Source organism: Littorina saxatilis, linkage group LG13, assembly GCF_037325665.1.
Source record: "Littorina saxatilis isolate snail1 linkage group LG13, US_GU_Lsax_2.0, whole genome shotgun sequence".
Taxonomy (NCBI): domain Eukaryota; kingdom Metazoa; phylum Mollusca; class Gastropoda; order Littorinimorpha; family Littorinidae; genus Littorina; species Littorina saxatilis.
In genome coordinates, this window is record NC_090257.1 from 29696061 (window position 1) to 29720796 (window position 24736).

The 24736-nt window shown below is 42.9% G+C and overlaps 1 protein-coding gene across 1 annotated transcript; it reads right to left on the bottom strand.

Annotated features, from left to right (window-relative positions):
• Positions 1-6701: 6701 nt before the first annotated feature.
• On the bottom strand, positions 6702-9505 carry LOC138945469 (adhesion G protein-coupled receptor E2-like). Its single transcript, XM_070316899.1, has 2 exons — positions 9362-9505; positions 6702-8010 (listed from the first exon to the last, which is right to left on the bottom strand). Exons 1-2 carry the CDS (start codon positions 9480-9482, stop codon positions 7574-7576), a joined length of 558 nt encoding a protein of 185 aa, XP_070173000.1. The 5' UTR covers positions 9483-9505; the 3' UTR covers positions 6702-7573.
• Positions 9506-24736: the final 15231 nt, after the last annotated feature.

Sequence of the window (24736 nt, forward strand, 5' to 3'; positions counted from 1 at the left end):
GATCTCGACTGTATAGGTAAACTTAATTAACAATGTGGCGGACGCGTGTGAAGCATGTTTGAATCATGGATGTTGAAATGCTGTGTGGAGTACGTTCATTTTTCTGAAAATACAGCAAGTTTGTTTGAGAATACTCTAAGTGCAAAACAGGGTTTCCCAGGTCTGTACTAGTCGTTATTTTGTATATATCAGTTTGATTTTTTTTTTTTAATACATATAGTTAATAAACCGAAAATAAAAAGTGTTTTTTTTTCAACACATTTAGTGGAAGGCATGTATTTTGTTAGTAATACATGTAGTTATTTTGTCACAGAATCCTGAAATCAGCGGGGTATTAATTAACATGGGTGGGATTCTTCCGGTATATTCCGGAAATTTGGATTCGTAATGTCTGTGGTGACGTTTTTTTGGTTGTTAATTATACAAATCCTTCAGCGTCTGGGGACCCCCGCTCAGCCCCCCCTTAAAATTCTTCAGGATTCATGACATTTTTGAGTGCCACCCATGAATTAAGACATTCCTTAAATGCAGAGTGGTGAAGAAGTTCCATTACAAAAATATTGATGTGATATTCATGCCGGCTTTTTATTATTGTCATTATTTTTTGCGAATACATGTATTTCATCGAACTGACGATAATTAGTTTGAATTGATGGTACTTTGAAAATGATATGGTGATGTTCTCCCCGACAGACTGCAATACACTGTGGAACCCCCCTTTAAACAACCTTCACAAATATGAGAAAATCAGGTCTTAAAATGGAGGGAGTCTTAAATTGGAGGGAGTCTTAAAATGGAGGGAGTCTTAAAATGGAGGGAGTCTTAAAATGGAGGGAGTCTTGAAATCGAGGGAGTCTTAAAATCGAGGGAGTCTTGAAATGGAGGGAGTCTTAAAATGGAGGGAGTCTTAAAATGGAGGGAGTCTTGAAATGGAGGGAGTCTTAAAATGGAGGGAGTCTTAAAATGGAGGGAGTCTTAAAATGGAGGGAGTCTTGAAATGGAGGGAGTCTTAAAATGGAGGAAGTCTTAAAACCGAGGGAGTCTTAAAATCGAGGGAATGGAGGGAGACTTAAAATGGAGGGAGTCTTAAAATGGAGGGAGTCTTAAAATGGAGGGAGTCTTAAAATGGAGGTAAATTTACAGAGGTTATGAACAAAACATCTCAGAAAGGAGGGTCTTAAAAAGGAGGAAGTCTTAAATTGGGGGGTCTTAAAAGGGGGGTTCCACTGTATCCACAGTTATGTTCTGCATATACATGTATTTCAACAAATTGCCCACAAATTGGCAAACTTGCAGGTGTTTCATTTTCCTGCCAGAATAGCTAGAGATTCACCTTGAGCTATGATGTACAGTGGATTGTAAAGTGGAATCCCCCTTTTTAAGACCTCTGAAAAATCTGAGACATTCATGCCTTAACTCATTGTCTCCCAGGTACGGATATATCCGTACCCACTCATATAGCTCGATCTGACCAGGTACGGATATATCCGCTCAGACTGTTAGCTTCAGTCGCTTCCTGTAACGTCCATCTAACGCCTTCATTCCCGCGTGTTGAAACACAGTTACTACACAGTTACTACAATTCTGAGTGACCTGCTGCAGCACAGCTGGTCTCGGCTAAAAAAAAGATTGGTCAACATAGGTGGGGTAGAAAGTGTCCAAAAGGAGGGAGTCTTGAAATGGATGTAAATTTACAGAGTTTATAAAAATCTAAAACAGCTAGGTGTTGAAAGGGGGGGGGGGGGGTTTCTTAAATGTGGGGGAACAGTAAAAAAAAAGGGGGGGGGGGGTTCTTAAATGTGGGGGAACAGTAATAACAAAAAAAAAGGGAGGGGGGTTCTTAAATGTGGGGGAACAGTAATAACAAAAAAAAGGGGGGGGGGGGTGTTCTTAAATGTGGGGGAAAAAAAAAAAAAAAGGGGGGGGGGTTCTTAAATGTGGGGGAACAGTAATAACAAACAAAAAAAGGGGGGGGGTGTTATTAAATGTGGGGGAACAGTAATAACAAAAAAAGGGGGGTTCTTAAATGTGGGGGAACAGTAATAACAAACAAGTCGCGTAAGGCGAAAATACAATATTTAGTCAAGTAGCTGTCGAACTCACAGAACACGTGGAATTGACAAGAAGAGCGGGGTATTCGTTGCGCTGAGAAGGATAGCACGCTTTTCTGTACCTCTCTTTGTTTTAACTTTCTGAGCGTGTTTTTAATCCAAACATATCATATCTATATATTTTTGGAATCAGGAACCGACAAGGAATAAGATGAAAGTGTTTTTAAATTGATTTCGAAAAAAAAAATTTGATAATAATTTTTATATATTTAATTTTCAGAGCTTGTTTTTAATCCGAATATAACATATTTATATGTTTTTGGAATCAGCAAATGATGGAGAATAAGATAAACGTACATTTGGATCGTTTTATAAATTTTTATTTTTTTTTACAATTTTCCGATTTTTAATGACCAAAGTCATTAATTAATTTTTAAGCCACCAAGCTGAAATGCAATACCGAACCCCGGGCTTCGTTGAAGAGTACTTGACCAAAATTTCAACCAATTTGGTTGAAAAATGAGGGCGTGACAGTGCCGCCTCAACTTTCACGAAAAGCCGGATATGACGTCATCAAAGACATTTATCTTCTTCTTCTTCTTCTGCGTTCGTGGGCTGAAACTCCCACGTACACTCGTGTTTTGCACGAGTGGAATTTTACGTGTATGACCGTTTTTACCCCGCCATTTAGGCAGCCATACGCCGCTTTTGGAGGAAAAAGACATTTATCAAAAAAAAAGAAAAAAAACGTTTGGGGATTTCATACCCAGGAACTCTCATGTCAAATTTCATAAAGATCGGTCCAGTAGTTTAGTCTGAATCGCTCTACACACACACACACACACAAACGCACGCACACACATACGCACATACACCACGACCCTCGTTTCGATTCCCACTCGATGTTAAAATATTTAGTCAAAACTTGACTAAATATAAAAAAAAGGGGGGGGGGTCTTAAATGTGGGGGAACAGTAATCACAAACAAAAAAAGGGGGGGGGGGTGTTATTAAATGTGGGGGAACAGTAATAACAAAAAAAAGGGGGGATTCTTAAATGTGGGGGAACAGTAATAACAAAAAAAAGGGGGTGGGGGGTGGGTTCCACTGCAAAAAAATCACAAAATCTGAAGTCCCAGTTTCATATAGCCACTGGATTGTGATAAGGAAATGCTGTATATGTTAATCTGCTGAACTGTCTCTCTGATCTCTGTTGTGCGCAAATTAACAATGAAGTAATTAAAAATGTACTGGTCGTCAAGAGAATGTAGATTTTGTTCTTGGTAGATTTGAAAAGAAAGTTGCAAGTTTTAAATGGTTGAACATGTTTGTGTCAAATTTGAAACAGATAGGCTGATTATGTTCCAAAATCAAGAAGAAAAACCCAAGAAATTCAGGAAAATTATGACTCAGCTTTTTTAAATCGGCGCAGCACAGAGGGTGTGGCATCGTGTGTAGCAGACGATTGCTTTTGTCAGCCTGGCTCGCTCCACCGGATGTTGCGTCAGATGTGGTTGCGCACGCACCCACACTCTCACAACATCCGACAGACGCTATCTGTCAGCTCGTCGCCAGATTTTATATGAAAATTATCAGAACTTTTAAATACAGACAAAATGAAGCTTTCACTAGTATGTCAACCTAGTAGTTTTCGAAGTGGACAGACAAAGAAATGATTATGGGATAATGAACAGAAAATGCACTCAGCTCAGCTAAGGTGTTGTTTTTTCAATCTCAAAATGGTGAGATATGTACTTCAGGTTCTGTTCATTGTCATGTTGTTATTTGTCCATCCCCTTCTTAGACATATAGGTGGATGTACTAATTGTATTGAATGTTTTATTTTGTCTATGGTAAAATGTTCCAGTAACTTACCTGGGTTTTATTTTTTACTTGTTTTTGTTGTTGTTATTAATGACTGTGAAACACAACAGTGAACTCTGCTGCTACTGCTTTTGTTTGTTTGGTTGGTTTAGTTTTGGTACGAGTAAAGTCTCGTGATGGAATGAAGAGAAAAAAGAGATTGAGAACTGTGTGTCATGTGCCCTCTATTTAGGAGAGAAAATCTGCTTGTTTGTTTATTCTCCCCCAGCGGGTTAGGGGGAAGAATTTACCCGATGCTCCCCAGCATGTCGTAAGAGGCGACTAACGGATTCTGTTTCTCCTTTTACCCTTGTTAAGTGTTTCTTGTATAGAATATAGTCAATTTTTGTAAAGATTTTAGTCAAGCAGTATGTAAGAAATGTTAAGTCCTTTGTACTGGAAACTTGCATTCTCCCAGTAAGGTCATATATTGTACTACGTTGCAAGCCCCTGGAGCAAATTTTTAATTAGTTCTTTTGTGAACAAGAAACAATTGACAAGTGGCTCTATCCCATCTCCCCCCTTCCCCCGTCGCGATATAACCTTCGTGGTTGAAAACGACGTAAAACACCAAATAAAGAAAGTTTGGTTATCCATGACTAAGTATTACAGGTCTGTATTTATCTGTTAATTCATCTATAACCAATTACCATTATGTGGAGAGTTTTAATTGATTTTCAGGGAAGAAACAACCACAGACGAAAAGACAGTTCGTAAACTTCTACAGTGTTTACATACAGTATGTTCTCATAGTTAACTTTTGTTAAAAGTAAGTGATGTGTACTTTTGTTTTATACTTGCATATGGATTGTTGTGGACATTTGTTTTATGTCTTGTTTGTGCTGAGTATCAGTTATATAGCACAGGCCCTTACATCAAAGTACCTGGCTCAGTGGAATGTGTTACAGGAAATCCCAACCCCCCTTTTAAGACCTCCAAAATCTGAGAAAATTAGGTCTGAAATAGTAGGGAGTCTTGGGTAAATTAACAGGAGTTATGAAAAGAAAATCTGGGCGGGGATGTAGCTCAGTCGGTAGCGCGCTGGATTTGTGTCCAGTTGGCCGCTGTCAGCGTGAGTTCGTCCCCACGTTCGGCGAGAGATTTATTTCTCAGAGTCAACTTTGTGTGCAGACTCTCCTCGGTGTCCGAACACCCCCCGTGTGTACACGCAAGCACAAGACCAAGTGCGCACGAAAAAGATCCTGTAATCCATGTCAGAGTTCGGTGGGTTATAGAAACACGAAAATACCCAGCATGCTTCCTCCGAAAACGGCGTATGGCTGCCTAAATGGCGGGGTAAAAAACGGTCATACATGTACACGTAAAATTCCACTCGTGCAAAAAACACGAGTGTACGTGGGAGTTTCAGCCCACAAACGAAGAAGAAGAAAAGAAAATCTAAAAAAGGGAGGAAGAAGTATTATCTTGGGGGTTTGGTGTAGGGGTCTTAACTCATTGTCTCCCAGGTACGAATATATCCGTACCCACTCATATGTCTCTATCTGACCAGGTACGGATATATCCGCTCAGACTGTTAGCTTCAGTCGCTTCCTGTAACGTCCATCTAACGCCTGAATTCCAGCGTGTTGATACACAGTTACTACAATTCTGAGTGACCTGCTGCAGCACAGCTGGTCATGGCTAAAACAAACTTGGTCAACATAGGTGGGGTAGAAAGTGTTAAGAGGGGTGTTCCCATTGTAAATATACAGAGGTTTTGGACAGGAAATCCTGAAAACAAGGTGTGGGGGGGGGGGGGGGGGGGTCCTCAATTAGGGAGTCTTTGAAGTTTAAAGCAGGGTTCCACTCACTGTGTAATGCACAGGAGCTAAATGTATCAAAGTGCCGGGCTGGGACTTATAGTTGATTAAAGCACTATCCCACTGAGGAAGGGCAAATTTTTAATTAGACTGGTTAAGAAGCATCTATTTTATACAGACGTGAATGTGTGCATGCAATTGCGTGGAATCCGAATGTAGTACTGAGGATTCTGTTCGAACGAGCTGTGATTTTAGTCAGTTTTTGCAGGGGTGTTTATCAAACAAGACAAATACTAACGAAACTTCACAACAAAGACCAGACACACAAGCAAATACATGTACTTTAAATGATAATGCACACACAAACTTGTCTATTTCCTATTTTTGTTTTCTTTATTTGTATTCAGCATAATTATGATAAAGCCTCTTTACGTAAAAGTTCACCAGCAGTTCTCAATTTGTCTGACTTTTTTCACAAATGTAGACCGGTACATGTAGTCACAGCATACCGGCATGTTCATCTGGACAGAAAATGAGTGCTGACTCCTATTCCGCTTCCAGACTGTCCGAGCGCTAGTCATATGCAAGCATGAGCATACATCTGTTTGTTCATGAACACTTTTGTAATGTGCCGTTGTAGGTGGTTTATATATGCTGTTTGTTTCATTAAATGTGGTCATTTTATAACATGTACTTGCAGTATATACTGCAAAACCAATACTGGTCATTCTGCATTACCATGCTGGTTTTTTGTTTTGTTTTTCTGCTGCTTTGTTTTTTGATCGTTATTTCGATTCATGGGGCTCGTCACATGATTGTTCAATCCAAGTGTTGATGCTTAGATCCTATGATCTAGCAGCTTTGCAGCATAGTTATTTATTTTTGTACCATTGAAACACTTGATTGGATTATGAAGAGATATGCTGGGTGAGGGGGGGGGGGGGGGAGCTTCCGGAATCCGGGAACCCCCCCCTTTATGTGCTGTATAATGTTTTGTGTGTGTCCATCTTTTTGTTTTATCACATCTGTGCTACCAGAAACCGTTTAAACTTAAATCATCAATGAATCACGTCTGGGGATGATGCTACGCCAGGGGTAATATGTTTGTTATGGGTTATTGCATTGTGTGAGACAGTTCACTTCTGCATGAACTTGTATTTATTCATTTTTGGCACTTGCACTTCCAAGTGAAGTAACTGTTGATATATGATAGGCGTGTGTATGAATTGATAGTTTTGGGATATAAAAGCTTTCACTTGAAATATCCTCTGTCTTCCTTTCTTTCTGTGTGTGTGTGCGTGTATGCATGTGTGTGTGTGCGAACGTGTGTGTGTGTTGGTTGGTAAAATGATTCATACCACCTTGGATTTTTGAAGTACATGCTTTGTGGTGTTGGCGTCAGAAAGACGAGAGTTGCTAGTGTGTCAAAAATAAATTCTATGATAAATGAATGTGTGTGTGTGTGTGTGTGTGTGTGTGTGTGTTAGGGCATGAACAAAATATGAGGCATTGGCAGGAGCAACATGAACATGCCACGCCCTCACCAAGAGAAGGTAAGATTCAGTATTGAGATTGAACGTGTGGAAATCCGGGAAAACGCCTACATGGAATGCACCCGCTTGTGGTCGACTTAGACCCCTTCTGCATTAATAAGACTTAATGAGCCATGTAATCATGTTAAGTGACACTATTCTCGTGGTGTACATAATTGTATCGGTTTTAAGGTTTTTACGTTGTCTATTGGTGTGATAAGAGACATGAATGAATTCTTATCCCAGATAATTAAGTTGTTTCTGTCCATGTCTTCGTGCCCGCGAATCTTGTCAGTGCAAAGATTTGCAACACTGAGAGGCTGTTATTTCTGTACAAACAAACACTTATTCTTGCCGCTTGTTTGACTCTATACGCTTGTGTTAATAGTTGCAGTTGAGTCTGAAGACCTGTTCTGTCTGGAGCAAACACTGGTGAGAACAACATCTCCACCATCACTGACCACCTCATCTTTTTTCTGCACACAAATCCGCCGCTGCTGAGCCGCAGGCGACGGATGACTTAACCCTTGGGCCACCGCGCTAGGGACGGTTCTACTTAAAATCATTTCTTTTGTTTTCTTGCCCTTGGTCGCCTTGGCTTTGAGGAAGCGGAGCAGACGCGTGTTGAGGAAGAAGGAGAAAGCGATGAAGGTTCCCTGGAGCCCGTTGAGCAGGATGTAGACCCACCAGAAGGCGGGCTGTTCCGTGAACGCCGCCAGAAAGCCCGCGGCCCACGTGAAGCCCATGACGCACACCATCTTGGTGTACACCAGGAGGCGCTGCTTGTCCGAGTTGGGCTGGCTGGCTATGGGCGGCCAAAAAGAACACAATTTTTAAAAACACACACACAATGTCATTATCAAACGTTTTATATACAAACATGCGCTGCTTGTCTGAGTTGGGTTGGCCGGCTATAGGGAACTAAAGGAACAACATTTTGAAAAACACGCTCAAACGTTTTTTGATTCTTTTTAAATTGTCATTATCCAACGTTTTACACACGAAGAGGCGCTGTTTTTGTGAGTTCTACTGCCGGCTATGAGAGACCAAAACTTTCAAAAATACCAAGACAATTTTCGTTTCTTTAACGGGCCATAGATTATCTCATCTTTCTGGGTTTAAAACAAATATTCTTATATATACTTGACACACTTTGCGATCAAGAGCGAAACAAAGAAACAAAAGCGATCCTGCCAATCATGACCATCTTTATGCACACGATGAAGCACGGCCTGTTCGAGTTCTGCTGGCCGGCTATGGGGGGCCAAAATTAACGAAACTTTGAGAAAAAAAAGCTCATCTTGAACACAAGGCCAGTACTGTAACTGACCTTGATATGGATCGATCCAAGGGGGGCAATCTCAGTCATCTCAAAGAGGGAAATCCAAACGCAATCCGCTTTGTTCGATTTTATGGGCTTGGACGATAGAGAAAAATAAGTAAAGCAAAAGCTGGAGTAAACCTGGACGAAATTGCTATCAAGAACGCAGAATTGATTTTTTCTGAGTTTTTTTTTTGCCGTAAGCGCCATGTTTATCGCGTCTCGCACATCTGATGTTGACATGCATCAACAAAGGGGCCTCACTCTGGAAGAGTTTCCTGCTCCGATAAGTACTGGCCTTGTGTTCAAGATGAAAAAAGCTCAGCAACCCCTTTCACAGGAAGCAGTCGATCATGGATCAAAAAACAAGAACGGGGTAAATACAATTCGTCAACAGTGTCCCAAATTCAAGGAAGCTGTTGCAAACGTATACATTGTATGAACACTCCGGAGGTTGTTGCTAACTTCTAAAATGTATGCCAATTCAAGGAACTGTAGCAAACTTATAACATTTATCGATGCAAATTCAAGGAACTGTTGCAAACTTCTAAAATTTATGCAAATTCAAGGAACTGTTGCAAACTTATAACATTTATGCAAATTCAAGGAACTGTTGCAAACTTATAAAATGTATGGAAATTCAAGGAACTGTTGCAAACTTATAAAATGTTATGCACATTCAAGGAACTGTTGCAAACTTATCAAATGTATGGAAACTCAAGGAACAGTTGCAAACTTATAAAATGTATGGAAATTCCAGGAACAGTTGCAAACTTATAAAATGTATGCAAATTCAAGGAAGCTGTTGCAAACGTATAAAATGGATGTCACTCACAAAGAGCGGACCGAGAGGCGCGCATGGTCCTCTCAATGCTGACGAGCGTGACCAGGAAGCAGACGACATTGGCCGTTAGTGCCACAGCCACAGGCCCCAGGAAAACGTAGATTTGCTGCATCCAGCCACACAACGGCGTGCCATAACCGACCTGCAAGTAATAATAAGAATAAAAATATTATAATAATAATAATTAATAATCATAGTAATAAAACGTTCTTCTACAGCAGCAGTTCCAACAACTTACCTTTCTTGTTTTTTTTATTCTGAATTTTGGAACGTTGGCAGTCTCTTTGTTTTTGGATTTGATCTTATTCTCTGGGTTTTTTTTCTCTCAGCCTACTCTTTAAAACCTATTCACATTTAAGTCGTATCTCCATAAAAGATAGAGTGCCTGCAGCTATATGAAACAAGAATCGTTTGACTGCCAGACATGAACAGACCGAAAGGGTCCACTGGCACTGCAGGTATTGGCAAACTTCACAATGAACTGAACCACTTGGTGTCGACCTAATGGGGAGAAGCAATGAGCGAATAGGTCTCACAGACGATGTTCGGAAATAACTCTGTCAAGATTTTATGGATTGTGGATAGAGTTGCTTTTCTTTGCTTTTCCTTGGCAACACTGAGGCAAGAAACACGTGACATTGTAGGCCAATTACTAGCGAGCGTGGTGTCCGGCTCCGCACATGGTCTGTGATCTGTGCCAGTGGAATCATGCGAACGGCACATTCTGATCAGTCAGTCATCGCTCAACGGCTATCGCCAGTTATCTCTCTGACCGGACACCAAAGTCCTACGCGAATCTATCAAACCAAGAATACAGAGATATCTCCCATATGTTGTTCTCGAGCAGTGTTCGCGAGACGAAAATGATTGCAGATGGGCCGACTTCGACAGTGATCTCCGTTCTGTTCTTCACAGTTATGATAAAGACATCGTTCTAAGGTCAAAACAAGTCGAAATTGTGGGACTGCTGCCGGAAGGAGACCGTAATATATGGTTGCATCACTGTCAACAAATCGTCTGCTCCAGCGAGCTCTGAAACCAAACGGTTGATTATCACGTGACACTTTTGCCATATTTTGTTGTTAGCACAGTAAATACAGCCGCGAAAAATAGCTCGCTTGAAACTGTCTTACTTATCAGTAATCCTTTGTAATTTAAAAAATACACAACACCATGAAAAATCATTATCGACGATCGCGAATCTGCTTATATCCATAACACATTACGAAAAGATCTAAATATGTAAATAATCGATTTCCTCGCCAGACTCGCAAGGAAAACCAAGGCTGAGGTCAGGATGGCGAACGGCAGTTATCCTGGTGACGGGCGCTGTGGCGGGGTGGTAAGACGTCGGCTTCTTAAAGTCGGAAGATCGAGGGTTCGAATCCCGGCCGCGGCCGCCTGGTGGGTTAAGTGTGGAGATTTTTCCGATCTCCCAGATCAACTTATGTGCAGACCTGCTAGTGGCTTATCCCCCTTCGTGTGTACACGCAAGCACAAGACCAAGTGCGCACGAAAAAGATCATGTAATCCATGTCATAGTTCAGTGGGTTATAAAAACACGAAAATACCCAGCATGCTTCCTCCAAAAGCGGCGTATGGCTGCCTAAAACGGTCCTATACGTCAAATCCCACTCGTGCAAAACTGAACACGAGTGTACGTGGGAGTTTCAGCCCACGAACGCAGAAGAAGAAGAAGAAGAACTGAAGAAGAAGAAGTTATCCTGGTGAGAATAAGCTACGGTTTATGCTTTCTGCATTGTCCGGTCGATATAATGCTTTTTTTGTTCGAAAGTACGGAAACCAGAGCTGACCAGCGGCATTGCCGTTGTGCCGGATCGCTTCCCCCAGCGCACAGATCGGGCGACCACGTCATGAGACAGGCCGATCGCTAGTGATTGGACTGCAATGTCACGTGTAGCTTGCCTACATGTTTCCGCAAGGAAAAGCAACTCTTCTTCAACCCATAAAAACCCGACGTATTTATTTTCCGGAATTCGTGTATTCTAATTAACGGCACACCTCAAAATGATAGGCGTTGCATCTATACTTCTGTGTGACTGTGGCGAGGATGAAGAGACTCCGCAGCACGTTCTACAAGCGTGCCTATCGAGTCCTTGCCTTCCTGCGCGAACAAACCTACTGGCCAGATGATTGCGTAACTCCGACCAGATGCAAAACGGTTGGGAACAGTGGCACACCCCTTTTAAGACCCCCATTTTAAGACTCCCTCCTTTTCGAAGACCTAATTTTCTCAGATTTGTGCAGATCTTAAAAGGGGGTTCCACTGTACCTTCAGTGGCGTTCCCTGGACAGTATCGAGGACAAGGCACGCGACGACAAGCAGCACCGGCAGACCCCAGCACGCCAGAGCGTACTTCCTGTACTCCTTCTGGGCGTGTTTCCTGTCGTGCCTGCCCGCGTTGGCTGACAGTGTCCCGTGGAAGGTGCGGGTCATGTGCACGGCGAGGGCGGTCATCCAACTGAACGCAGCCAGCCAGCACACGTGGGCGACAGCAGCAAGGCACGTGCAGACCACAGGGTTGTGAATGAAGTCAACCAGTATCAGCAGCTGACCTGTGCAAACAAATTCAAAATGTTAGGGCTAATTTCTTAGCCCTATAAAACTGTTATGCAAACCCAAAGGTTTCCATGAACATACAGACAATCCGGAAACCACCAGACCCCATCACAAACAGAATTCCACAATCCACCGGTGTTGACTTAAAGGCCAACAACTCGGGTGCAGAGTCTGCTGTGAAAGGAGCGGTAGCCTCCCCTGTCACATCATAAACGCGAATCTCCCTTTTAAGACCTTACAAAATCTTAAAAAAATTGGGTCTTAGGTCTAAAAGGGAGACAGTCTTAAAATGAAGGTAAACTTACAGACGCTATGAACAGACAATTTGAAAATATAGGGTCTTAAAAGGGTCTTACGGTTAGACTAATAAGCGACTTCGGAACTATGATACAACATTTCTGTCTCTGTCTGTCTGTCTGCTTGCATGCCCACTCTCTCTCTCTCTCTCTCTCTCTCTCTCTCTCTCTCTCTCTCTCTCTCTATCTCTCTCTCTCTCTGTCTTTTCTCTCTCTCTCTCTCGCTCTCTCTTATCTCTCTCACACACACACACACACACACACACACACACACACATACCAGGGGCAGAGCAGTTAAGCCAGAGGGGGGGGGGGATTACAACCTGGGGTCCAGGGGTAGACCCCTTATGGGGTACATGGGCAAGGCCCCGTTGGGGGGTCCCAGAAGCTGAAGAGTTTTAGCTATTTTATGAACAATTTATGGCTTATCCTTGATTTTAAACATGATCAACTGGTGTCAGCAACCACTCATTATTTCTTTTAAAGTTAGTATTATTATTATTTTTTTTGACAGCCGCCGGGGGGGGGGGAGTTCCGGAACCCCTGTAACCCCCCCCCCCCCCCCCCCGTAATCCGCCCCTGCTCACACACCCGCACACACACACACACATACACACACACACACACACACACACACACACACACACAGACGTACCTGAAGCAAGACTGGCAGCCAGGGAAGCCGTCATGTAGCCAGCCACATTCTGCATGTGAGGCAGCACACAAAACGTCACCAATGACGTCATCAGAAACAGCACTGACGTCAGCGAACACGCCAAGGACAAGTAGTACTGCGCGGAACTGAACTGGAAAAACGTCAGCGTGCCCCACAAGTCGTTGAGATTCTTGAAGTCAGAGCACACTAGAGCGAAGAGCTCGTGCAACTCGTACTGCGACTCGGGGTAAACCAGGTCAGAGCCTGTGATGAAGAGAGTCCCGTTCTCCACACGGGTGCGATTGATTTCGAATGGAACGGAAGAGCAGTTGAGGTTGGACTGGACTTGTGGCTGAACGCACAGCATGGCAATGTAAACTAGCATTATTCTCTGAGAGTCTGCGAAGACATCATCCGACGTGGTGGTGTTCGTTGAATTCGATTTTGTGACTTGAATTTTGAATACAACGTTCGACAGAGGGTAGAAAAATGCCACGGCGCGTTGTGCTTTTTCTACGTACATTTCTCCGTTGAAAGCGGTGACGTTAGCGTCATGCACGATTTCAGGGTTTCCCAGCGCACATTCTGCTTTCGGCTCCGTTTCGTAGTTTGTGATTCTCACGGCTTCGGGGATTAGGTTTGCCTCGAAAGCATTTTGAATGGCTTCTGTCACGACATTCAGAATTAGGGACAAGTTTGTAACCGGATACACCGTCATATGAAGAGAGTGCAACTGGCTGTGGGAAGAGACGACCCGCTCGTTACCAGATCCAACACACGAGAGCTCCAGCGATGGCGGAACAGCAGATGAGCTTTCGTCTGTTTGCGTCTCGAAAAACTCGTCAAAACTGGCCTGCACGATTCTCCTCAAAAGAGGCTGGTTGGTTTCGCAAAAGTCTTTGCTTACTGTCTCAATGTTAACAACCAAGCGTGCCGTTCCTTGAGGGATAATCTGCCAGCTTCCAGGCACGAAGTAACGATCCACAGGGGAACACTTGCCGCGGACAGGTCGGTAGCCTGGAGGGCAGAACACAGAGCGACAGACGAGAAACACATAGTCAAACACTTGGTCGTCCTCGCAAAGAAACCCCGGCCACGATACCTCGCGTCCATCTACAAAGATGGAGTTTGATCCTGTGGAGCCCGGTGAAAACAGAGCCAGGATTCCTCCTTTTCCCCCACTAGTGTCCTCATCCTTATTCTGTTCGGCTGCACGTGCGCATGGTAGTTCCACTGACACCGGGGTGACACCGGTCTGGCATTTCAGGCAGTGCGGGTTCTTCACCTCTCTGTCGTCGGCAGTGAACGTCTGATACGAGTAGCTTCTACACAGCAACATATCCTCGAAGGTGCACCTCTTGTCCCCCGAGGTGGCATTAGGGTTTGGCACAATACCAGGAAGGGCGTCAAGGTCTTCTGATGGAGGAGGAATGCACGATCTTGGCTGGGTCAGAGAATCGCTGGGTGGGCGGAAAATATACGTACACTCCCCTGACTTTACAGCAGCGAGAAGCTCTGACAATTCATCCCCAGAAGAGTCGTTTCTTGTCGAGCGGTCATGCGAAACGGAGTCACCTGATACGTTAGTTTCCTGGCACTTCACGCCCTGAAGCCACGGTACCAGCCTGCCCTCTACGTAACCATGGCAACGCGCGCAGTGCACGTTTCTGAATGTCAAGGTCATGTATGATGCATCGCTGTAAGGCTGCAGGCCAGGGTAGTTCTTAGCGTCTTCGCACGTCTTCGCAACGTCTGCGTCTTCAAATAACTCGGGGCAAGATGTCACCATGGAAAACCTGTCTCCTTCCGGAGTCTTGACGCAAGCCCCGTAAGATCTTAACACGCGGGACGCCTTCAGTTCAACGTTCTCTCCGTCCTCACTTCCGTTTCCAGAGTCTAACAGCGCATGCTCGAGAATAGCGACGACTTCCGTCTCGTTGGTAACGTTAAGACAGAGGGAGAAGAAATCCATGCAACAGTCGCCCAGAGTCAGACAGCTATTGTCACACGCACAGTAACTGTTCTTCACGGCTGACGGTGTCGCATTTCGTACGAAAGGTGAAATGGATGCTGTTATTTCTGTCGGCGACGATGTTGTAGTTGCCACGGAGAAGCTTACTGTTACCGTGTTTTTGAAGCATCGGTTCTCACAGGACCAGGTACGGCACTGACTCATCCCGATCCCTCCAAAATTGACAGCCACACGTGTTATGTTCACAGTGCTTTCCGTCGCATTCGTGGCACTGTAACTGCCACTGTCACTGTCACTGTCAGTCTGGTTCTGACTGGCGTGTGTTTCGTTCACCGCTATTTTTGTCACATTCATGACACTTGTCGTCTGGTTCAACGCCGTTTCTGGCACTGTCTTGACACCAGCAGTCACAAGTGCGACATGGGTCGTGTGTTGCGTCACAGTTTTTGGCCATTTTGTTATATCGTCCGTCACATCTGCGACATGGGTCGTGTGTTGCGTCACAGTTTTTGGCCATTTTGTTATATCGTCCGTCACATCTGCGACATGGGTCGTGTGGTGCGTCACAGTTTCTGGTAATTTTGGGATATATTCTGTCACATTTGCAACTTCTGTTGTGTGGTTCATTGCATGTTGGGTTTGGTCCGAGTAAACTTCTGTCTGGTTTGTGTAGCTATTGGTGGGACTCGTGTCGTCGGTGTTTTCCTGTGTCGTGATATTTTCTGTCTGGTTTGCTGATCTATCTGCTTCGTTCCAAACAGTTTCTGTCGTCCTTGGGTTAGTTTCTCGCTGATGTAAGGCAGTTTCTGTCTGGTTCATCTGGCTCATGGCAGACACTGTCTGATTCACGGCAGATTGTGTCTGGTTCATGGTGCCATCATTACCTCCACGTGAAACTTGATCTGTTGGATAACATTGTCTGGCAGAGTAGTCAACCATGACTGTAGCCATGAAATGGACAAGGAGAAGAACAAGAGGAACAAGAAGAACAAGAACAAGTAGAAGAAAAGGAAGAAGATGACGACTAAGAAGAAATAGCCAAGAAAATTGACTGCAGATGTGGATACAATGAAAGAACATACATTTCCGGGCAGCAACAACATCATAACCACTACAACTGTTTTAAAACAGGATACTTTCATGAGAAAAAAACAAATTAAGGAGGAGACTAATACTCAACACATTCGTAGTCGTACCTTTTATCCAACCAGTCTGCCCACCCAATATTTTGATTATTAATGTAAATTTGGTCAACTTGCCAGACGGCTATCATACTAACTACAACACTATATTATGGCTGAATTAATTCGTCAGACGGGCTCAGAATACTAGACGATATTGAATAAGAATAGGTCCAAAACCACTGTTTACGTATCGTCAAAATATTTTTAAAAAATCAAAGAAACGGTTGAACAATTAAACTTATTTTTGAAAAAAACAACCCACCAAGAAATAGTAACCTTATGTTGTTGTTTTTGTGTCAGTTAAACGTTTCCTTACCGTCCCACCATTTTTTTTTTTAATTCTTGATTTTTGGAATGATAGCTGTCTTTCTATTTTGGATTTCACAATTTAAAAGAAGAAGAAGAAAAATAAATTAAATGTAAAGAGTGATATACCTTTTGCAGAGAAAACAGACACCACAATAAACACGCACAGTACGAGCATCATTTCGCTCACATCAGCAGCTCTCGCCGTCATAAACTAATGGCTTCGGAACACGCGATCTCCAGAGGTCCGAATCATCTCTGGACAAATCTCTCGCGATGCAGAAATGAGAGTGCTTGTTGAATACTGTCCCTTTTATACTTTCTGTATATTTGATAGACACCACAGGAGCTCCGAATAAAAAAAAATGCAGAGTGATTGGAGTGGGGCTAAATGCATGCGAGAAAATGAGATCCGTACATCAGCAGTGATGGATGACGACACATGTGGGTGTGTGGGTGTGTGTGTGTGTGTAGAACAGAATTTCGATCATTCATTTATTGCATAATTAGTTCTAAATGTGTTAGACGCAGTTGTTAGGACTTTAAAACTTAAATTGAACCTATGCATATTATTATCTTGAATTCACGAAATTAGCTATTTGTTACACCCCACAACAACATTTATCTTCTCTTTTCGACACACGCATCGGTAGGCACATCAGCAAACAACCAGACAGACACACACAGACACACACAGACACAGACAAACAAACACACACACACACACACACACACACACACACACATACTTACACACACACACACACACACACACACACATACACACACACAAACACACACACTTACACACACACACACACTCGCACACACACACACTCGCACACACGCACACACACACACACACACACACGTGCATACAGACCCCCGCCCCTTCCCACAGACAGCCTCAGAGACAGACCCCCCCCCTCCCACCACAGGCAGAAACACAAAGAGACGACCCCTCCCCCCCACAACCCACACATCTTAACTTAAAGCACCTGTTGTAGAAGAGCTGACCCGCCTATTTAGTTTTTATAATCGGCAGACGTCACTGATGAACACACAAGGGAGCTGTAACTTCTCTCCACTTTACTGTCGTTAATCACTTCCTGACCGTTCCCTCTGGCGTCATTGATTTCTTTTAATAGCAGAAGCATTAAAGGCACAGTAAGCCTCCCGTAAACCATCACTGAGCTCTCCGAGCAAGCATACTTCCATTTGAACGCTCACCGAACGGGAACATCCTGGCTGCTTTCTGTCGAGAGTGAGACATTTTCAAAGAATTTATTTTCGTGGACTATCCGAACGGACTATCAGACGCCTCGTTTTGATGCTAGACCTAACTTTTAAAATCTAAATGATAAATTGACAGCTTATTACACAAACATTCTTAAATCATAAAAGAATTCTTTTTTCGTCAAGACAAGATCAGTACAATTCGAAATTTTGAAAGTTTGAAAAAAGAAAAGCCGCGGAAACGTGTCATGCAAAACGTCTTTCTCGTAGCAGACGACGGTTCTGCATAGCGCCAGTTCCTCTGAACGGCCAACCGGCACCGCTCTTGTTCGTGTGACTTGCAGCAGTTTGTTGCGTTTTAGATTCAGTGGTACACAATAACGTGCAATTGCAGATAAGCTTACAGCGAGTCGCATTGAAATCCCAAACTGACGACTAAATTGTGAAAAAAAAAGGAAACTGGATCACACGGGTTCACGATGGCTCAGGGGTAAGATAAACCACGCAAAAATAAATTCTTTGAAAATTGCTCGCTCTTTACGGAGGGCACCTAGGATGTTCTCAAGCGGTGAGTGTTTAAATGAAAGGGTGTTTGTACTGTGTGTAAAAGCCTGACAGTGTCTGTGATGGTTTACGGGAGGCTGACTGTGCCTTTAAGCAAAATATGTCCGTCTGACAAAATGTTCTGAAAATGACGCCTTCGCGTTTGCTTCAGTTTGATTACAAGAGTACTCTTCTGTGTGAATGTTTATAGTGCCCATGGACAGTTTGACAAAGCAGGTAAAATCATGGACCATATTTTACAGGGTTGTAACTTTTAGTTTATGGACACTAACAAAAGTGACAATAAATAGGGTAATGCAATGGGAAAGGGTGTCTAGTTTTCAGGACCATAGTGCTCTTCACAGAGTCCTGATTTTCTGTAGTTGAAGAGATGCTGCATGTAATACAACATGCGTGATTCTTTTTTGAAGTAGAGATGGTTTTATTTCGGTGTTACAATTGGGGCGGGGATGTAGCTCAGTCGGTACTGCGCTGGATTTGTATCCAGTTGGCCGCTGTCAGCGTGAGTTCGTCCCCACGTTCGGCGAGAGATTTATTTCTCAGAGTCATCTTTGTGTGCAGACTCTCCTCGGTGTCTGAACACCCCCGTGTGTACACGCAAGCACAAGACCAAGTGCGCACGAAAAAGATCCTGTAATCCATGTCAGAGTTCGGTGGGTTATAGAAACACGAAAATACCCAGCATGCTTCCTCCGAAAACGGCGTATGGCTGCCTAAATGGCGGGGTAAAAAACGGTCATACACGTAAAATTCCACTCGTGCTAAAAACACGAGTGTACGAGGGAGTTTCAGCCCACGAATGCAGAAGAAGAAGAAGAAGAAGAAGGTGTTACAATTAAATCTCTTTGTTGCGAATGCCTGAACGGAGCGCGAGCACAACATAAGGCATGTAGCAATAGAAATATCGCAATGACTTTGATCTGGTAGCCGGTAGCTCTACTCCGCCCATCCCCGGCCACGTCAGATGGGTGGGAGTCGCCAGTCGCATTGGGTGGGCCCCTTTGAGGCTGAGGGCCCGGCACCGTCTTCACCTGGCTGCGACCCATGAAGACGACACCATCACGTTGATTCGTTGATGACACAACCATTTGTCGAGGGTAGGGTAGGCACCCGGTCTGCTCCCCGCCTAAAAAAGGCCAGTGCCGTTCTGTCTTCGAGGGACTGCGTGGGTTTCATTTCGGAGTTTTCCTTCTCCTAGACGAGTTTCCTTCCATGGATGATGAGCCTCCTCTACCCTCGTTTTGAATTCAGAGTGGTCTTCTCTTAGGATAGCTGCCTGCCAGGGTTGACGAGCCTATCCTGCCCGGCTATTTGACCCATAGCTGGAGGTTGGTTCGTGGGCACCTGGGCGTTTCCACACACCGGTGGGCGCGCATGCCGCACGTCTAGGGGCCAACCTCCTCCGAGTCCTTGTAGTCTAACCTGGGGCCTTGCGGTACCCAGTTTACGCCTGTTGCCGCGATGGAGGCACTACATAGGGCTTGTTGTGGAGAGGTTATTGTACTGGCAGGAGAGACTGACGCATTCTGCTCTCTTTTCGCATTGTCCTAAAAAGGACAGACGGTGCTGGCCAGCGGTGAGGGCTGAAAGCGAGAAGTGAGTGACAAGCACAAGACACTTCGCCAACACACTAGACACGTCACACAACCGTTTGGCAGGCGAAATATCGCAATACTTGTGGCTTGATCCTGTCACTGTATCAGACAGACAATTAAGTGGCTGACACTGATGTGGCTGTTGCAACAAAGTCTGAAGTTCCCCACAGTATGCTTCATACTCTGACATGAGAGACAAGCTTTTACTGCCACAGGTAACATGGTCATATGTCATCCAAAACACATAAACAAACAAACAAGCAAACAAACAAACAAACAAACAGAATCGAATAATTACAAATACCGAAGCCCATGTCGAGAGATACCGAATTAAAACATCAAAAGCCAGAAAAGGTTAATTAATGGAACGTTTAATCCATTCAAACACTTAAACATTCAAAAGCACATAAAACTATTGGTCTTTAATCAAAGTGAAGACATACATTAGGATGATTAATAATTCATCATTTCTTGTCTTTGGATCATTGGTGTTGTTTTTTGAATAAATGCTCTACAAGCCGGACAACAACTTTAACTTCTGCACATCTCCTATCCATCCCTCTTCTTTTATTCACCTTCTTTCCCTCCTTCCTTCCTTTACTGTCTTTCTTTATAATCATTAGGCAGCGTTCATTACGTTATTAATAGATTTGGTTTATTGAGACAAATTTTCAGCCGTTACCGCCTTATGTTGTACTGTCATGCAGGAACACCTCTATAAGCTTCTAGCTTGTTGCTGTTTCTGTGAACTTTGTATACATGTCATGATTGTAACCTTTGTTAAAATAAACTTATGTTTAAACCAAACGTTAGTATTGTTTTGTTGCGGATTACGACTGAATGTAAAACATAAATAAAAAGATGTTGTGGTGTTCTGAAAAACGTTGATGTATATTCTGCTGCATTGCGTTTTGTGCCTTAAGATCTTATTTCATTGTTGACAAAAAAATGTGTTTTCTTCTTTCAGTCTCCTTTTGTCGCAGGAAATGCGCATGATGCCGTGCGATTTAAATTACAAATAAAAACAGTTTACAAAGGGAAGTTCTTCACAAAACTTATTGTTTGCAGGTCACGGAATCCTGCAAAGCCGGTGTAACACGAGAAAATTACTCCCACGAGATTTTTACTCCGGAGTAAAAATTTCGTACGAAAATGTTACTCCCTTTACGAAAAAAGCACTCCCCCATTACACGAGAAAATAAATTACTCCCCAAGACAGGTGAGTTCCGAGTAAACATTTCGTACACAAATGTTACTCCCCAGACGAATAAAAAAACGAATACATTACTTCACCCTAACACGAGCAATTAACTTCCCATGTCAGGTGTACGAAATTTATACTCCCTTGTCCCCTGTTAGTCTTGGTGGTGGAAGGGGTGGAGGGAGGGTAGCGCGACATTCGTTTGCGCGAGATCACATATTGGCATTATCCCTTCGCCCGCATCCCATTTTCGCGTACGAGATTTTTACTGGAAGTCAAAAATATGGGGAGTAAAAATTTCGTGGAGGGAGTAATTTTTTCGTGCCTTGGGGACTTCTTTTCTCGTACGAAAAATTTACTCGGAGTAAGAATTTCGTACGAGATTTTTACTCCGGAGTAAATTTTTCGTGGAGTAAAAATTTCGTGTTACACCGGGAATCTGTTTTCTGAAGAGGATTGGAAATGGAGTAGGTATCTTTTTGTGATCTTATAACGAAGAGGATGCACAAGCAAAGAGCCAAAATGATTTTGAGAAACCCGACTGAAGAAAACAGACTTTCTTTTCATCAGACGAAAATATCTCATTAGCTTTTTTTCTCTATATATTCTGCGGTGTTTTGTGTGTTTGTGTGTGTGATCAGGTTTTGTATAGCATTTATAGAAAATGAAATAAAAAGACCACACACAAAAACACAAGCAAACCACAGAATATAGGGAAAAACACAACTAATCAGATCTTTTCGTCTGAAAAGAAAGTAGGAAAGTTTGTTTTCTTCAATTGGGTTTCTCAAAATAATAGAGGTACTGTTTACGTTGATCCTCTTCGCTGTAAGATCGCAAAAAGATACCTACCGCTGAAGACATATGTTGCTTCAGGTATGTACTGTTCTTCAAAAGAAACTTCGCATTTGTAATTTTGCGTCAAAGCTATTCTAGACCAGTTATTCATAACATGATTGCATAGACACACCATTCATAGACCGATGACCTAGACCAGTTATTTATTTTGTGATGGCCTAGACCAGTTATTTATTTTGTGTTGGCCTAGACCAGTTATTTATTTTGTGATGACCTACACCTGTTATTTTTTTGTGATGACCTAGTCCAGTTTATTCTGTGATGGCCTAGACCAGTTATTTATTATATGATTGCCCAGACTACTTATGTATTTTTCGATTGCCTTGACCAGTTATTCATTTTGCGATGATCTAGACCAATTTATTTTGTGATGGCCCAGACCAGTAATTTATTTTGTGATGACCTAGATCAATATTTTCTGTGATGGCCTGGACCAGTTATTTATTCTGCGATGACCAGGACCACTGGTTTATTCTGTGATGGCCGAAAACAGTTGTTTATTTTGTAAAATAAAATATTGTATAGTACTCGCCAAAAGAAACTAGACACATTCGTTTTTGCGCCCTAGACGATTTATTTATTTTGTTTCAAAATGCTTTATTTTATTTGTCAAAAGAAATGCGGTTTTGCCCCAAAGACCGTCCCAGAGCAGACCAGATATTCATTGTATGATGGACCAGTGTTAGGAAACGCTGCCGTTGCTGAACTTTGGTTCAGTTTTGTGTGTTGCATGTAGTTGACTTATTTGTACTTTGTGGTAAAGTACCGATGCTATATTTTGTAAACACAATATATTTATGTTTGGACGAGAATGCAGGTGAACTTTCTAGTCCTGTCAAAACAAGTTGTTTACCACGTTGTTTTGAGTCGTGGGTTCGTGGCGTTCGCTCGGATTAAGTGCGTCGGCACTTTTGATGTACGTCACAGAGAATGTCACTATTCTAGTCCATGGACGGTTCATATAATTTTAGTTGTATCATGTTCGGTCTGGAATATTCTCGAGATTGAGTATTTGCTATACAGGCCAGCGCGATTTGTATGTTAAAAGCTTCTACTTTGAGTTCTGCTACGATGTGCAGTTGCATGTATGGAATGCTAAATAAATCCTCGAACTCAAGTTGACGAGTTTTTGTCTGCTGCTGTGAAGACGGGCCACGTAGAATAAAAGAACACAACTATACGACATTTGAGAACTTCGTCAATCTCAAGTGTCGTGTAACAACCAGATACGTTACTTTTTATTCAACATCAACAGAAACTCAGTCAAGTGTTGTGTTAAAAAGACCGTTCTTTTCTGAATGGTAAGCAACAGACAGCTTGATTTTCCACGGGATAGTGGAACACTGTGTTGCTGTGGAGGCGATCTTATGTTAAAAAAAATGTTTTCGGGATATACATTATAGTCCCTTTAATAATCAAGTTTCAGAAAGTCACACAACATAGAACACTAATCAGCCGAGAGAATCTAAACGCTGGGAAATGTTGAATGGTGTTTAATTTGTCACGCAAACCTTACGTTCTTTTGCATTCAAAATCTGTCCCCGACGCAGTAATGGCTGGCAATTCTTCTTTGGAAAAACAACCCAAAACTAATGTGCAATTTATACGCTGAAACCGCTCCTGACACGATTTGTCCAAATGAATTAATGGGTTTGCAGGAATTCGACCAAAACTTCTAACAACAGAATGCTTAGAAACACAGGTAGGGTGGGTCACGAGAGACAGAGATGTTGAGTTGAAGCTGATTAATGTTAGTAATTCCTAATCAGATGGCAATGATTGCAGAACGTGGCCCGCAATTATAGCTGATGAGGTATTTTGTTGATCAAGATAAATTACGCACAAATTCACACATCACACAATTCGTCGGGTTATCAAGAACTCGGTCGCTCTTATGTTCTCATGCGCTCGCTGTCTGTCTGTCTTTCTGTCTGTCCGTCCGTCCGTCCGTCCGTCCGTCCGTCCGTCCGTCCGTCCGTCCGTCGTCCGTCCGTCCGTCCGTCCGTCCGTCTGTGTGTGTGTGTCAGTCTCTCTGTCTCTGTGTGTGTGTCTGTGTGTGTGTGTGTCTGTCTCTCTCTCTGTGGGTGGGTGGGGTGTGGGGGGGGGGGGGGGGGGGGACTGGGGTAGGGGGAGGGAGTGGGAAGATAGGGGGAAAGGTAAAGGGGGAGTATATAAGAGGTGAAGGCGGAGAGTAGGAAGAATTAAAATTGAATTGAAATGTGTTTTTTTTTTAGGGTGACAGAATACATGGAATACGCAATGTGCACATGCTTTTTTACATTTAGTCAAGTTTTGACTAAATGTTTTAACATACAGGGGGAATCGAGACGAGGGTCGTGGTGTATGTGTGTGTGTGTGTGTGTGTGTGTGTGTGTGTGTGTGTGTGTGTCTGTCTGTCTGTCTGTGCGTGTGTGTGTGTAGAGCGATTCAGACCAAACTACTGGACCGATCTTTATGACATTTGACATGAAAGTTCCTGGGAATGATATCCCCGGACGTTTTTTTCTTTTTTTCGATAAATACTTTTGATGACGTCATATCCGGTTTTTTGTAAAAGTTGAGGCGGCACTGTCACACCCTCATTTTTCAATCAAATTGATTGAAATTTTGGCCAAGCAATCTTCGACAAAGACCGGACTTCGGTATTGCATTTCAGCTTGGTGGCTTAAAAATTAATTAATGACTTTGGTCATTAAAAATCTGAAAATTGTAAAAAAAAAATTGTTTTTAAAACGATCCAAATTTACGTTTATCTTATTCTTCATCATTTTCTGATTCCAAAAACATATAAATATGTTATATTTGGATTAAAAACAAGCTCTGAAAATTAAAAATATACACACACACACACACACACACACACACACACACACACACACACACACACACACACACACAATAGAAAAGGAACGACAGAA

Bases quoted from the DNA above. Each gene is read 5' to 3' on its own strand.
- LOC138945469 (XM_070316899.1), bottom strand. From the start codon at position 9,482: ATGCAGCAAATCTACGTTTTCCTGGGGCCTGTGGCTGTGGCACTAACG. The intron at 8,011-9,361 runs GTGAGTGACATC...GGCCGCCCATAG, and splicing joins CGCCTCTCGGTCCGCTCTTT to CCAGCCAGCCCAACTCGGAC.